Source organism: Coregonus clupeaformis, chromosome 40, assembly GCF_020615455.1.
Source record: "Coregonus clupeaformis isolate EN_2021a chromosome 40, ASM2061545v1, whole genome shotgun sequence".
Lineage (NCBI taxonomy): Eukaryota > Metazoa > Chordata > Actinopteri > Salmoniformes > Salmonidae > Coregonus > Coregonus clupeaformis.
Window position 1 is genome coordinate 1422401 of NC_059231.1, and position 16966 is coordinate 1439366.

General features: G+C 38.7%; 1 protein-coding gene and 2 long non-coding RNA genes across 3 annotated transcripts; all 3 read right to left on the reverse strand.

The window, feature by feature from the left end:
* Nucleotides 1–998: 998 nt before the first annotated feature.
* On the reverse strand, nt 999–4337 carry LOC121554965. The gene is made up of 2 exons (XR_005997822.2): nt 1842–4337; nt 999–1563 (listed from the first exon to the last, which is right to left on the reverse strand). It is a non-coding gene; the product is annotated as an uncharacterized LOC121554965 (long non-coding RNA).
* A 1766-nt stretch (nt 4338–6103) lies between these two features.
* On the reverse strand, nt 6104–10231 carry LOC121555174. Its single transcript, XR_005997845.1, has 3 exons — nt 10197–10231; nt 9971–10014; nt 6104–6368 (listed from the first exon to the last, which is right to left on the reverse strand). It is a non-coding gene; the product is annotated as an uncharacterized LOC121555174 (long non-coding RNA).
* A 213-nt stretch (nt 10232–10444) lies between these two features.
* Nucleotides 10445–16513, reverse strand: LOC121555161 (major histocompatibility complex class I-related gene protein-like). The gene is made up of 9 exons (XM_045211994.1): nt 16354–16513; nt 13282–13539; nt 12907–13182; nt 12265–12570; nt 11885–11944; nt 11620–11658; nt 11190–11222; nt 11023–11061; nt 10445–10659 (listed from the first exon to the last, which is right to left on the reverse strand). Exons 1-9 carry the CDS (start codon nt 16409–16411, stop codon nt 10496–10498), a joined length of 1233 nt encoding a protein of 410 aa, XP_045067929.1. The 5' UTR covers nt 16412–16513; the 3' UTR covers nt 10445–10495.
* Nucleotides 16514–16966: the final 453 nt, after the last annotated feature.

The following is a 16966-nucleotide window of genomic DNA, read 5'->3' on the forward strand; positions in this document are numbered from 1 at the left end:
CAACGTCGTTTTAAAGAATTTGGCAGTACGTCCAACCTCACAACAGCAGACCACGTGTATGGCGTCTTCTGGGCTAGTGGTTTGCTGATGTAAACGTTGTGAACAGAGTGCCCAATGGTGGCGGTGGGGTTATGGTATGGGCAGGCATAAGCTATGGACAACAAACACAATTGCATTTTATCGATGGCAATTTAAATGCAGAGGTACTGTGACGAGATCCTGAGGCCTATTGTCGTGCCATTCATCCACCGCCATCACCTCATGTTTCAGCATGATAATGCACGCCCCCATGTCACAAGGATCTTTACACAATTCCTGGAAACTGAAAATGTCCCAGTTCTTCCATGGCCTGCATACCCACCAGACATGTCACCCATTGAGCATGGTTGGGATGCTCTGGATCGACGTGTTTGACAGCGTGTTCCAGTACCCGCTAATATCCAGCAACTTCGCACAGCCATTAAAGAGGAGTGGGACAACCTTCCACAGGCCACAATCAACAGCCTGATCAACTCTATGCGACGGAGATGTGTGGCGCTATGCCAAGAGTGTACAAAGCTGTCATCAAGGCAAAATGTGTCTACTTTGAAGAACCTAAAATATAAATATATATTTTTGATTTGTTTAACACTTTTTTGGTTACTACATGATTCCATATGTGTTATTCCATAGTTTTGATGTCTTCACTATTATTCTACAATGTAGAAAATAGTAAAAATAAAGAAAAACCCTTGAATGAGTAGGTGTGTCCAAACTTTTGACTGGTAGTGTATATATATTACTCCTCATCTGTCTTCTGGTTAGTAGCAGCAAGTCAGCCCAGTTATTTGGATGTGTTTACTACCCTGATTATTTAAATGTTGTTAATGTGACCTCTAATTGTTATAGAGAAACAAACATATGACATTTAGTAGACACTTAAATACAAAGTAACTTACAGTACAGTAACTGCATACATTTTAGTATATTTGTCCCCAGCGGGAATCAAACCCACAACCTTTAGCAATGCAATAACATCTTTATTATTTGTGAAAATAAATGATCAAGTTGCAGTATTTCTCCAGCAGGGGTCTCCCTGAGTTAATGTCAAAACACGTCAACGTTAAAAGATTAATTGAGTTACCTTAGGAGTACAAACCTGCCTGTTTAAAGTGACAGACTCTTAGGGCTATATTCAAGGTGTATCACCGTAGATATGCGTTAAAATGTAAAGGTAATCACATAAAAGTATATCACAAGCATATAAATGTAACAGAATAGGGAAATTTACGTCCCCATTCATTCTAACCCGAAAATAGCAAATATGTTCCTGATAAATACAACAACAGTTAAAACTGGAAAGAAGAATAAAGTACAATTATTTCCCAGACACTCTCGCAGTAAGTAGCTCATTGCTTACAATTCAGCACAATTCACCTGTCTTACCTACACCGGCATTTTACTATAAGACATACAGTACACCCTGTCTTACCTACATAGGCATATTACTATAAGACATACAGTACACCCTGTCTTACCTACATAGGCATATTACTATAAGACATACAGTACACCCTGTCTTACCTTCATAGTAATATGCCTATCAGACATACAGTACACCCTGTCTTACCAAACATAGGCATATTACTATAAGACATACAGTACACCCTGTCTTACCTACATAGGCATATTACTATAAGACATACAGTACCCCCTGTCTTACCTACATAGGCATATTACTATAAGACATACAGTACACCCTGTCTTACCTTCATAGTAATATGCCTATCAGACATACAGTACACCCTGTCTTACCAAACATAGGCATATTACTATAAGACATACAGTACACTCTGTCTTACCTACATAGGCATATTACTATAAGACATACAGTACACCCAGTCTTACCTTCATAGGCATATTACTATCAGACATACAGTACACCCTGTCTTACCTTCATAGGCATATTACTATAAGACATACAGTACACCCTGTCTTACCTTCATAGTAATATGCCTATCAGACATACAGTACACCCTGTCTTACCAAACATAGGCATATTACTATAAGACATACAGTACACCCTGTCTTACCTACATAGGCATATTACTATCAGACATACAGTACACCCTGTCTTACCAAACATAGGCATATTACTATAAGACATACAGTACACCCTGTCTTACCTACATAGGCATACTACTATAAGACATACAGTACACCCTGTCTTACCTACATAGGCATATTACTATCAGACATACAGTACACCCTGTCTTACCTACATAGGCATATTACTATAAGACATACAGTACACCCTGTCTTACCTCCATAGGCATATTACTATCAGACCTGTACAACATGTTAGGCTTCCCAAGAACACATTAACCTACATACTGAAAATTGGTTTGGTGAATGTAGCTTGAACAGTTCAAGGGTTACTGTTGGTGATTTATTTTATGCAAATGTAAATAATCATAGTTAATTTATATAATTTGTTGTTTTATGCAAATGTATAGGATAGCCTGAACATGAGAAAGCTGGTTTGGTGTCTAACTTGAACAGTTCAAGAGTTACTGTTGGTGATTTATTTTATGCAAATGTATATAATCATAGTTAATTTATATAATTATAATTTGCAGACATTAACATGGGTTTGAAATAGAACCACAGTAATACAGTGGTAGCTATTTAAAATGGTCCTGCTCCTTGGCCAATTAAGCTATAAGACAAACGTTTAAACATTCATGCTATCCTAACTGATTAAGATCTTAAAGAATTTGAAGTTAGGATAGCATGAATGTTTAACTGTTGGTCTTATAGCTTAACTGGCCAAGGAGCAGGACCATTTTAAATAGCTACCACTGTATTACTGTGGTTCTATTTCAAACCCATGTTAATGTATGCAAATTAGATGCTTATAGTATGAAAAGTATAAATTGACAGCTTAATGGTGTAGGAGGAGCTACATTTCAACATTCCCCCCATGTAAGTCTATGGCATTTTTATTGCCATTAAAATGCATTGGGAGCTCATTTAAATATTGTTGTAGTACAAGAAGTATAAATGCTATCTGAAAGAAACGCTCAAGCGACCTCATTTGGGGCAGTTGATAACATAAACGGTGAAAGAGGAGATATGTGTACAAATTGCAATAATCTTTTTAGCATTCAAGTCTACGGCCCGTTTCCCCCCCATTGACATGCATCGGAGCAGATTTACAATATTGTTATATAGTTCAAAAAGTATAAATGCCATCAAACATATTTTCTCAAGCAACCCGAGTTGGGGCAGTCTGCACATTTGGAAGTTGGTTTCGTGTTAATAACTTCAATTGTTTAAGCGCTAGAGCGAGCCAAATAAATCAAATAACAATAAAAATAATATGAGTTTGTAAGAAACCTAGAGGTGTGCATTGCTTTGCATGCACACCTAAAAATATAGTACTACTACAAAGGCCTATAGGTGAGACTAGGTAACTGATCTGAAAACAGATGAAAATGGAGTGTGGATAGTCTCCCTACAGGCAGACGGGTTGCCTACAACAAATGTAACAATGTTCCAGAATAGGTCTGGGATTTCCGAGGCTAGAATGTGGATTGTCAAATTACTTTTGTTCCATTCATGATAGTTATAAATGTGTCTATACACAATATTTAGAAACATTTTACTTCCAAATGTTTGTTTTTTTTACTCCGTCACCCACGACCCATTCAAAACCTCCCACGACCCAAATGTGAAAATCGTTGCTCTAAGCAGACCTCGAGCCCTCTAAGCAGATCTGTCAGTCACTAACTCCACTACTGTCCCTATATATTCCCATTCCTGGTATTGGGGTTAAGGCCGCAACAATATACACTACTTACTTCTGACGCTTCCCTGATTTACTTAAAATAAATGTATCAGGAAGGGCTGTGAGCATTATGGAATTTGGGGTAATGATTAATTGTCATGATTGTGATTTTTTTTATTTTTTTTTACCTTGTAATGCATCTTTGAAAATAAACTATGACTTACCTAATAAATACAACACAGCTTTGGTGACACCCTTGTCACAAAAACATACGGTTTTGACCGCTTGGAACTTTTGGAAAGGAATCTTCTACTCCTGACCGTGTTGTTTTGCTTGTAAAATGATTGCCAACTTTACCCACTTCATTTAAAAATGTAAAACGTATATTGGGTAAACTATATGTTTTTGAATATAAAGTAGAATCCCCCTTCTCCTAAAATGAATGTATTAAGACGATTGGTTCACGGTTATGGTCCATAATGTACATAGCCTCCCTTCTGTTATTTTATTTTACTGCTGCTCTTCAGGTATTTGCTTTTATTTTAATTAACATGTTTTTTTATTTAAATTTTACTATTTTAAAAAGAAAAACTGCATTGTTGGTTAAGGGCTTGTCAGTAAGCATTCCACTGTAAAGTCTACACCTGTTGTATTCGGCGCATGTGGCAAATAAAATTTGATTTGATTTGATTTAATTGTCGGTTACACGACTATATGACAATTGTGCCAGCCCTAATATCTTTTTTGTGCGTACATTAGTACTTTGAGAGCTTTGGATGGTAGCCAATATACTGAATTCACAAATTCCAAACCCTCTGATATAGTTTGCAACTCCACGGATAATTGAGGTCTCCAAGATCACGAAAGAAGACACTCCAACTGCATTTCAACATTCCCCCCATGTAAGTCTATGGCATTTTTATTGCCATTAAAATGCATTGGGAGCTCATTTAAATATTGTTGTAGTACAAGAAGTATAAATGCTATCTGAAAGAAACGCTCAAGCGACCTCATTTGGGGCAGTTGATAACATAAACGGTGAAAGAGGAGATATGTGTACAAATTGCAATAATCTTTTTAGCATTCAAGTCTACGGCCCGTTTCCCCCCCATTGACATGCATCGGAGCAGATTTACAATATTGTTATATAGTTCAAAAAGTATAAATGCCATCAAACATATTTTCTCAAGCAACCCGAGTTGGGGCAGTCTGCACATTTGGAAGTTGGTTTCGTGTTAATAACTTCAATTGTTTAAAGCGCTAGAGCGAGCCAAATAAATCAAATAACAATAAAAATAATATGAGTTTGTAAGAAACCTAGAGGTGTGCATTGCTTTGCATGCACACCTAAAAATATAGTACTACTACAAAGGCCTATAGGTGAGACTAGGTAACTGATCTGAAAACAGATGAAAATGGAGTGTGGATAGTCTCCCTACAGGCAGACAGACGGGTTGCCTACAACAAATGTAACAATGTTCCAGAATAGGTCTGGGATTTCCGAGGCTAGAATGTGGATTGTCAAATTACTTTTGTTCCATTCATGATAGTTATAAATGTGTCTATACACAATATTTAGAAACACTTTACTTCCAAATGTTTGTTTTTTTTACTCCGTCACCCACGACCCATTCAAAACCTCCCACGACCCAAATGTGAAAATCGTTGCTCTAAGCAGACCTCGAGCCCTCTAAGCAGATCTGTCAGTCACTAACTCCACTACTGTCCCTATATATTCCCATTCCTGGTATTGGGGTTAAGGCCGCAACAATATACACTACTTACTTCTGACGCTTCCCTGATTTACTTAAAATAAATGTATCAGGAAGGGCTGTGAGCATTATGGAATTTGGGGTAATGATTAATTGTCATGATTGTGATTTTTTTATTATTTTTTACCTTGTAATGCATCTTTGAAAATAAACTATGACTTACCTAATAAATACAACACAGCTTTGGTGACACCCTTGTCACAAAAACATACGGTTTTGACCGCTTGGAACTTTTGGAAAGGAATCTTCTACTCCTGACCGTTTTGTTTTGCTTGTAAAATGATTGCCAACTTTACCCACTTCATTTAAAAATTAAAAACGTATATTGGTTAAACTATATGTTTTTGAATATAAAGTAGAATCCCCCTTCTCCTAAAATGAATGTATTAAGACGATTGGTTCACGGTTATGGTCCATAATGTATATAGCCTCCCTTCTGTTATTTTATTTTACTGCTGCTCTTCAGGTATTTGCTTTTATTTTAATTAACATGTTTTTTTATTTAAATTTTACTATTTTTAAAAGAAAAACTGCATTGTTGGTTTAGGGCTTGTCAGTAAGCATTCCACTGTAAAGTCTACACCTGTTGTATTCGGCGCATGTGGCAAATAACATTTGATTTGATTTGATTTAATTGTCGGTTACACGACTATATGACAATTGTGCCAGCCCTAATATCTTTTTTGTGCGTACATTAGTACTTTGAGAGCTTTGGATGGTAGCCAATATACTGAATTCACAAATTCCAAACCCTCTGATAGTTTGCAACTCCACGGATAATTGAGGTCTCCAAGATCACGAAAGAAGACACTCCAACTGCAGTTGCCCTAGACAAAAACATAGGAAAGAGAACATACATCTGCTTATAGTGCTGATAGTATGTTATTTTTTTATTTTTTTTATTTTTTTTCACCTTTATTTAACCAGGTAAGCCAGTTGAGAACAGGTTCTCATTTACAACTGCGACCTGGCCAAGATAAAGCAAAGTAGTGCAATAAAAACAACACAGAGTTACATATGGGGTAAAAAACATAAAGTCAGAAATACAACAGAAAATATATATACAGTGTGTGCAAATGTAGCAAGTTATGGAGGTAAAGAATAATTACAATAGTATTAACACTGGAATGCTAGATGTGCAAGAGATTATGTGCAAATAGAGATACTGGGGTGCAAAAGAGCTAAATAAATAACAATATAGGGATGAGGTAGTTGGGTGGGCTAATTTCAGATGGGCTGTGTACAGGTGCAGTGATCGGTAAGGTGCTCTGACAACTGATGCTTAAAGTTATTGAGGGAGATAAGAGTCTCCAGCTTCAGAGATTTTTGCAATTCGTTCCAGTCATTGGCAGCAGAGAACTGGAAGGAATGGCGGCCAAAGGAGGTGTTGGCTTTGGGAATGACCAGTGAGATATACCTGCTGGAGCGCAGACTACGGGTGGGTGCTGCTATGGTGACCAATGAGCTAAGATAAGGCGGGGGATTTGCCTAGCAGTGATTTATAGATGGCCTGGAGCCAGTGGGTTTGACGACGAACATGTAGTGAGGACTAGCCAACAAGAGCGTACAGGTCACAGTGGTGGGTAGTGTATGGGGCTTTGGAGACAAAACGGATGGCACTGTGATAGACTACATCCAATTTGCTGAGTAGAGTGTTGGAGGCTATTTTGTAAATGACATCGCCGAAGTCAAGGATCGGTAGGATAGTCAGTTTTACGAGGGCATGTTTGGCAGCATGAGTGAAGGAGGCTTTGTTGCGAAATAGGAAGCCGATTCTAGATTTAACTTTGGATTGGATATTCTTTATGTGAGTCTGGAAGTTGAGTTTACAGTCTAACCAGACACCTAGGTATTTGTAGTTGTCCACATACTCTAGGTCAGACCCGTCGAGAGTGGTGATTCTAGTCGGGTGGGCGGGTGCCAGCAGCGTTCGATTGAAAAGCATGCATTTAGTTTTACTAGTGTTTAAGAGCAGTTGGAGGCTACTGAAGGATTGTTGTATGGCATTGAAGCTCGTTTGGAGGTTTGTTAACACAGTGTCCAATGAAGGGCCAGATGTATACAAAATGGTGTCGTCTGCGTAGAGGTGGATCTGAGAGTCACCAGCAGCAAGAGCGACATCATTGATATACACGGAGAAAAGTGTCGGCCCAAGAATTGAACCCTGTGGCACCCCCATAGAGACTGCCATAGGTCCAGACAACAGGCCCTCCGATTTGACACACTGAACTCTATCTGAGAAGTAGTTGGTGAACCAGGCGAGGCAGTCATTTGAGAAACCAAGGCTATTTAGTCTGCCAATAAGAATGCGGTGGTTGACAGAGTCGAAAGCCTTGGCCAGGTCGATGAAGACGGCTGCACAGTACTGTCTATTATCAATCGCGGTTATAATATCGTTTAGGACCTTGAGCGTGGCTGAAGTGCACCCGTGACCAGCTCGGAAACCGGATTGCATAGCGGAGAAGGTACGGTGGTATTCGAAATGGTCGATGATCTGTTTGTTAACTTGGCTTTCGAATACTTTCGAAAGGCAGGGCAGGATGGATATAGGTCTGTAGCAGTTTGGATCTAGAGTGTCACCCCCTTTGAAGAGGGGGATGACCGCGGCAGCTTTCCAATCTCTGGGGATCTCAGACGTTATGAAAGAGAGGTTGAACAGACTAGTAATAGGGGTTGCGACAATTTCGGCGGCTAGTTTTAGAAATAAAGGGTCCAGATTGTCTAGCCCAGCTGATTTGTAGGGGTCCAGATTTTGCAGCGCTTTCAAAACATCAGCTGTCTGAATTTGTGTGAAGGAGAAGCGGAGGGTGCAGAGTTGGTGGCCGGGTTAGTGGTAGCCAGATGGAAAGCATGGCCAGCTAAATGCTTGTTGAAATTCTCGATTATTGTAGATTTATCGGTGGTGATAGTGTTTCCTAGCCTCAGTGCAGTGGGCAGCTGGGAGGAAGTGCTCTTATTCTCCATGGACTTTACAGTGTCCCAAAACTTTTTGGAGTTAGTGCTACAGGATGCAAATTTCTGTTTGAAAAAGTTAGCCTTTGCTTTCCTGACTGCTTGTGTATATTGGTTCCTAACTTCCCTGAAAAGTTGCATATCGCGGGGGCTATTTGATGCTAATGCTGTACGCCACAGGATGTTTTTGTGCTGGTCAAGGGCAGTCAAGTCTGAGGAGAACCAGGGGCTATATCGGTTCTTAGTTCTGTATTTTTTGAATGGGGCATGTTTATTTAAGATTGAGAGGAAATTACTTTTTAAGGAACAACCAGGCATCCTCTACTGACGGAATGAGATCTATATCCATCCAGGATACCTGGGCCAGGTCAATTAGGAAGGCCTCTCTCGCTAAAGTGTTTTAGGGAGCGTTTGACAGTGATGAGGGGTGGTCGTTTGACCGCGGACCCCTTACGGACGCAGGCAATAAGGCAGTGATCGCTGAGATCCTGGTTGAAGACAGCTGAGGTGTATTTAGAGGGTATGTTAGTCAGGATGATATCTATGAGGGTACCCATGTTTACGGATTTAGGGTTGTACCTGGTAGGTTCGTTGATAATTTGCGTGAGGTTGAGGGCATCTAGCTTGGATTGTAGGATGGCTGGGGTATTAAGCATATCCCAATTTAGGTCACCAAGCAGTACAAACTCTGAGGATAAATGGGGGCAATCAATTCACATATGGTGTCCAGGGCACAGCTGGGGGCTGAGGGGGTCTGTAGCAAGCGGCAACAGTGAGAGACTTATTTCTGGAAAGGTGGATTTTTAGAAGTAGAAGCTCAAACTGTTTGGGCACAGACCTGGATAGTATGATAGAGCTCTGCAGGCTATCTCTACAGTAGATTGCAACTCCACCCCCTTTGGCAGTTCTATCTAGACGGAAAATGTTATAGTTGGGGATGGAAATTTCAGAATTTTTGGTGGCCTTCCTGAGCCAGGATTCAGACACTGCTAGAACATCAGGGTTGGCAGAGTGTGCTAACGCAGTGAATAACTCAAACTTAGGAAGTAGACTTCTGATATTTATGTGCAAGAAACCAAGACTTTTGCGATTACAGAAGTCATCAAATGATAGCGCCTGGGGAGTAGGAGTGATACTGAGGGCTGCAGGGCCTGGGTTAGCCTCTACATCACCAGAGGAACAGAGGAGGACTAGAATAAGGATACGGCTAAAGGCTTTAAGAACTGGTCTTCTAGTGCGTTGGGTACATAGAATAAAGGGGGCAGATTTCCGGGTGTTATAGAAAAGATTCAGGGCATTATGTACAGACAAGGATATGGAAGGATATGAGTAAAGTGGAGGTAAACCTAAGCGTTGGGTAACAATGAAAGAGATAGCATCGCTGGAGGCATTATTAATGCAGATTCATGTCATTAAAGAATATCAAAACTATTCAAGAACATACAGCAAATGAGATGTTAAGCAGATTCCAACTTACTTGTTTTCCATCCTTTTTAATATTATTTCTTGATAAGAGGCTTTCTAGGGGAAAGCAAAGATCAAAAAAAAAAAAATTAGTAATTAGAGAACAAAGCACAGCACTTAGACAGTTATCTCCATGTACAAAATCAATGCACAAGTTCATCTGTCACACAGGATTCAATACATTTACTTTACATGCTGGTATTATACAATACAAGGATCGCAACATAATGGATACTTACGTAGAGTCGCAGTGGTCTAAGGCACTGCATCGCAGTGCTAGCTGTGCCACTAGAGATCCTGGTTCGAATCCAGGCTCTGTCGCAACTGGCCGCGACCGGGAGACTCATGGGCAGCGCACAATTGGCCTAGCGTTGTCCAGGGTAGGGGAGGGAATGGCCGGCAGGGATGTAGCTCAGTTGATAGAGCATGGCGTTTGCAACGCCAGGGTTGTGGGTTCGATTCCCATGGGGGACCAGTGTGGAAAAAAAAAAAAAAAAAAAAAAGGTATTCACTCTGGATAAGAGCGTCTGCTAAATGACTAAAATGTCAATGTAAATGAGTCGGCAGAGCCGCCAGAGTCTGCAGAGCCGCCAGAGTCAACAGAGTCAACAGAGTGGCCAGAGTCGGCAGAGCGGGAAGACTCAGAGCCATTTGAAGAGCTTGAGAAAACGGTTCTGTTTCTGTTGGACGTTCTGTCAGAACCTTAAATACATAAACATTCATCCTGAACTTTCCAGAACAAAATACACCTTAAAACAGCAGAAGATTATTTACTTAAAAAATGGATTGCACTAAAATATTAGTGGAATAATCTTTTTCATTGCATGTAAACAGCATTGCACACACAGGAAACACAGGAAATGCCTTGACGGATTATTTACATAATTTTTGCAAAGGTCTTTAACGTTCAACTCCTCAAATTATACTCTTAATGAAAAGGGAAACAACTGCCAGACTGAAATTCTTTACTGCCGAAGGGTCATACTTGAGTCCACTGAGATTTAAACATAAAATAACTTCTGTCTTACCATGAAGTTTTAGTAAAAGAGAAATCTGAACACTCACCATCGTTGAGCAGAAGAACAACCTTCTCCAGGAGACTTGCTGAGAATCGAAAAAAATGAACATTTCACAATAACTTCCACCTCACCTTTTCAGGTTACTGAATGATATAAAATCCTTCGTAAAGGATTCACTCTATTGCGTACAGCGCAACACAGTTCAGTACTCACTTGCACATTGTTTTTCCTTTTCAGACGTTTGTTCTAGAAAGACAGTAGAAAGATTAATGTTATAACAGCCTTCAGAATTAGAAAACTGACTAACCTTTCCCTGTGTAATAATGAAAATGAATGTTAGTCCAATAAACAAAGAGTTAAATGTAAGAATATTTGTTAAATAAAATATAATGATCACTGTATTGTTGAGTAGACACTGCAGCAATTGAGTACAGTAGTTCGAAACCCCTCATTGAGTACAGTAGTTTGAAACCCCTCATTGAGTACAGCAGTTAGAAACCCCTCATTGAGTACAGTAGTTTGAAACCCCTCATTGAGTACAGTAGTTAGAAACCTCTCATTGAGTACAGTAGTTTGAAACCCCTCATTTTGCAGTATTATCAACAGGGATATATAGTGGTTAAAAGAATAGGTGGGAACTTACCTTTTCCGTTGCGGAACTTCTTTATCATTACGAAAACCACTTGGATAATAGGAGAAAAAGATGTGGCAGTTAGTTTTTTCCTCATCATCGGTAATCTAAATCATATCAATCTGTTTCAATCATTTCAATGACTAAACTAAATACATCTAACACTATGGTGTTGTGTGTTATTGACATTAAAATGTACTGATGCACTGGATGTTTTAGTTGTTGCCACATTTGTGTGTCTGCTGGTGTCTATAGCGGTGAAGAGGGCTTGACATACCAACAACAAAGATGACCAATACCAAGACCACTGGGACAATGATGATGAAGATGTACTGCCCTGAGATCAAAGAAGAATTGCTCAATGTGAATACATTTGATTTCAAGACTAACATCACACTATTAGGAAGACATCGATTAGATAATTAATCAAGTTGTGTTAAATCGTGATTAAAACTCATCAGACTCTAGGGTTCAGAGGGTCACAACATCACTTCACAGCAGCCCCTAAGAATGCACGTTTGAAAAGAGGCTGTCATTTACAACTGGTTTGCTAATTGATGAATAACATAGAAAAGTCTAGAACATAACATTTAGAAACAAAAACCTGGATTCCCAGGGTCCTTGAGAACTGATTTGGATAATAGGAGAACTACTAACTTTGAGTATGCCTGCTGTTGCTGCGAATGCTGTCCCTGTTAGCAGACAGAACCACATCACCGCTAATGTGTTGGACAGTGCATGTGTAGTTGTGCTTCTGTAGGTCTTCAGGGGACACAGTGAGATGGGTTCTCTTCTGATACGTCCCATCCATGTTAGGCAGGGTCTCTTCATGCTTCACATCATCATGGATCTCTACTCCATCTCTTCTCCAATGTATCCTGATTGCTTTCGGATAGAAGCCTGTTGCATGGCAGGTCACTCGATAGGAGAAGTCATTCTGAAGCAAAGTTACCTGCGGTGGGACTGTGGAAAGCAAATATACATACATACATCAGGATGTTGATGAAATATACAAACATCACGATATTGATCAAATATGCAAACATCACGATATTGATCAAATATACAAACATCAGGATGTTGATCAAATATATACACCTCTACAGAGTTTATTTTGTTATTCAGATGACAGCATCTGGCTGTACACTATTCCACAGATGATGGCTACTGGACAAGTCAACAACACTGACTGCATGTTCCAATAATCTAACAGTATGTACACGTCATTAGAATTTCCAAGACATAGAAATAGTAAACCCACTCAAATTGTGCAAAAAACGAATTAAGTCTTAATAATACCTTTCCTATCCGACATGCTTTGATTAGAAACATATTTCTTCAGCCATTCAATACAGGTATGGGTTAGATAGTGAGTTTTGGCTTTAAGCTTAGGACCATCAGCATCCCACTTCAATTTGGTCATAAATCCCGGCAGAACAGGTGCAATCCATCTTTCTTGCTCCAGATCAAATGACAGGAAGTCCTCTCCTCCATATCCATACAGTTCATCTCTATCTGTAGCACCAGTTTCCTCATTCCACTCACAGCTATACATTTTCTGCAAAGCAAGGGCACCTAAAGGGAAACCAAGATAATAACATTGATCCTTCAGTGTTCAATGAGTGTTTACTGTTAGCTATCTATCAAAACATGCTCTGATGATGGCCTACTAACTTGTCTGGTTGAAGCGATCTCTTGCAGTGTCCATGTTGTTTTTGAACACCTTCTCAATCTCCATAAGAAGTTGTGTATTTCTTCTCCAGAAGTCTGCATCCACAGCTCCTTTTACCCACTCCTGTCGAGCTACCACTTGCTTTGTAGAGCTGTCATATAAATAAATTGGTTGCTCATCCAAATATGCAACAGCGCTGAACTCTGGAAGGACAGTAGATTGTGGGAGCGCTGTGTAGAAATATTTCAGGGAATGGGTAGCTAGAAAAAAAATCACAAGCACAGGTATAAATTAATGGATGGAAACGGAAGCAATCCTGTTACATAAACACACACAATTACTTATTGAAATCATGGTAGCACTAGTGGTATAACAGTATAATAATCATGGTAGCACTAGTGGTATAACAGTATAATAATCATGGTAGCACTAGTGGTATAACAGAATAATAATCATGGTAGCACTAGTGGTATAACAGAATAATAATAATGGTAGCACTAGTGGTATAACAGAATAATAATAATGGTAGCACTAGTGGCATAACAGAATAATAATCATGGTAGCACTAGTGGTATAACAGTATAATAATCATGGTAGCACTAGTGGTATAACAGTATAATAATCATGGTAGCACTAGTGGCATAACAGTATAATAATCATGGTAGCACTAGTGGTATAACATAATAATAATCATGGTAGCACTAGTGGTATAACAGTATAATAATCATGGTAGCACTAGTGGTATAACAGTATAATAATCATGGTAGCACTAGTGGTATAACAGAATAATAATCATGGTAGCACTAGTGGTATAACAGTATAATAATCATGGTAGCACTAGTGGCATAACAGAATAATAATCATGGTAGCACTAGTGGTATAACAGTATAATAATCATGGTAGCACTAGTGGCATAACAGTGAACAGGCCATTTATGACCTACGTGTTGAACTGTTAAAACCTGGGCCACTGACATTCTTACACACAGTCACACCACTTCTGCTGCTGCCATACTGTTTATTAGTATTATTATTATTATTAATCCCTGCCTACATGTCGATATTTACCTCAGTATCCCTGCACATTGTAAATGTGATACTGGCATATACTGTAGCTTCCTTTTTATTGAGTATGTCTAGAGATTTTATGTTGTTATTAGTTCAACTTTTTGATATTGAATAAGCCATTGTTGGGTAGGGCAAGAAAGTCAAGCATTTTATTGTGCTGGTGCAAGTGACAAATACAACTTGACCTTGAACATTGTGTGTTTAAAAAAACAATGGAGAACAGCCTATTTTAGGTCAGTGTTTCCCAACCCTGGTCCTCCAGTACCCCCAACAGTATACATTGTCGTTGTAGCCCTGGACAAACACACCTCATTCAACTCATTGAGGGCTTGATGATTAGTTGACCAGTTGAATCAGGTGTGTTTGTCCAGGGCTTATATTTGAGGTACAGTCTAATGGGGTAAGGCCGTTGTACTTATGAGGCATGTGTTCAAGAATCAATGATTAAATATAGTTAATTAATATAAATGTATATTAGACTGTTGGTCTAGGCCTATTGCACATACCTATTTATAGGTCACATTCTTTCAAATCATGGGGTAGGCTATATATTTCAATATGTAGCTATATATTTCAATATGTTATGTACCCTTCGTGGGAACAAAAATACTCACCTGCGCATGTGATGGGAATACCAACAATGTAAAAATATGAACAACCGTATTTTGAAACTATCAGAAATAGCCTAGTCCTAGCAGTAACTTGATACGTCGATGCAAAACAATCACATTTCTTACATTTCTTTACACAATGTATGTACTTGACTTATATGTCTTAAGTAGCCTGTTTTGTGTAGGCTCCATGTTTTTTTGCCTCCTAGAAAATAGAAATAATGCTAAATCTGTTTCTCTATTCAGACAGAAGACGTACAATTAAGTTTTATAATTTAATGGATGTAAACACACGCATAATGACCTATTAAAATCATGGTAGCACTAGCAGCATAACAGTTGAAGATGGTAAGCCTTTTGACAACTGAGTCCTACTTTGATATCTGGTATGTTGGTTTACAAAAACAAATGGAAACAATGGACCACAGCCTTGAAATGCAGGTATATCCTATCGGGGTAAGACGGTAATTAACTTTATGAAGAATGGTATTCTTCAAGAATCAATGATTACATATAATGAATTGGTATGTCCACTGGACAGTAGGGCCTTTTGTACATCCAGTACCTTGGTACACTAATTATAGGTCACATGCTTTCAAATCAAGGAATAGACTAAATATTTATATTTGATGTACCTCTTGAGTGAGAAAAAAAATAAACTGACCTGCGCATGTCATGAGAATCCAATACGTTACCAATATGGTAGAAATATGAACAATCCTAATTGAAACTTGATACCTCAATTTTAAGGGAACGAGATCAACTTTGGACACGCGTGATTGGTTGAAAAATCCAGTTGTACTCATCATCACTAATATCTAGGTAAACTGTACTGGTGCCGGTTGTAAGTGAACGTAACTTCGAGAGATCACGTTGAAAGACACAATAGGCTATACTGAAGATTTAAAAAATGGTTTCATTGACTTATAAATTGAGTAATATTGTGCCACGGTAATTTAGTAAGATATCCAGGGCAGGTGATTGTAGCCTAGTGTTAAGAGATTTAGCTACAAGAAAAGGTACATTTCTTTAAACAATGAGTGCGCTTGCCTTAGAAGTCTAAAGTGGCCTGTTTTGTGAATGCTCTTCATTTGTTTAGCCTCCTAGAAAATATAAATAATGTCAAATCTGTTTCCTCTATTTGGGATAGAAGACATATAACGTTAGACTACGATTAGGTTTTTCTTTTTTATATCATCAACCCTTCCCTGGCTGCAGAGGCCGACACTCAGTTTGGCCAATAATCTCGGAACTCAACCTACATTAACGGTACCACATTCAAGTCTATAAGAAATAGCGTTGTTGGATTGTGGTTATTTTACTACAAAAACAGCATTTGATTTAAGGCAATTATTTAGCCGCTTTAAGCCTAACCAAACAATATAAATGCTCTCACCTGAGTATACTGTAGACACGCTGAGACACAACCATATCACCTGGATTTGGCCTATCATGTTTAATGTACAACAACGGTTGGTAGTACCAGCAACCGTTGGTGTACATTAATTATGTTCTTCTTTGCACTACCACCTAGCATCGGAGTAGACCAGCGTCCATATCCGTATTTATATGCGCACACAAATGGGAGCACACAAATGTAGCGAATGATTAATATGGCCTTAACACGGTCACATGTAACTAGGCAGAAATCAGTCTGCCAACCGCCCTAAAAAGCATAAAATAAAATAAAATCCTGCTGGAATTGTTTTTCCACATTGAAAATACATTTGCAACTCCTTTACTGGAAACGAAACACATTTTTCAACTGCTTACTTGAAATTAAGCGTGTTTTTCAACTACTTTAATTCAAAATAAAACACGTTGTTTTCAATTGCTTTACTTTAAGGTAAATAATGCAACATTTTCCAGTAATTTCAATTAATTAAATATATACTTTTTGGATAATTACGATTTAGAATTAGAATATTAGGATATAATACTAAATTGTAATTATTTTGCACTATGGCCTATTTATTGCCTTACCTCCATAACTTACTACATTTGCACAC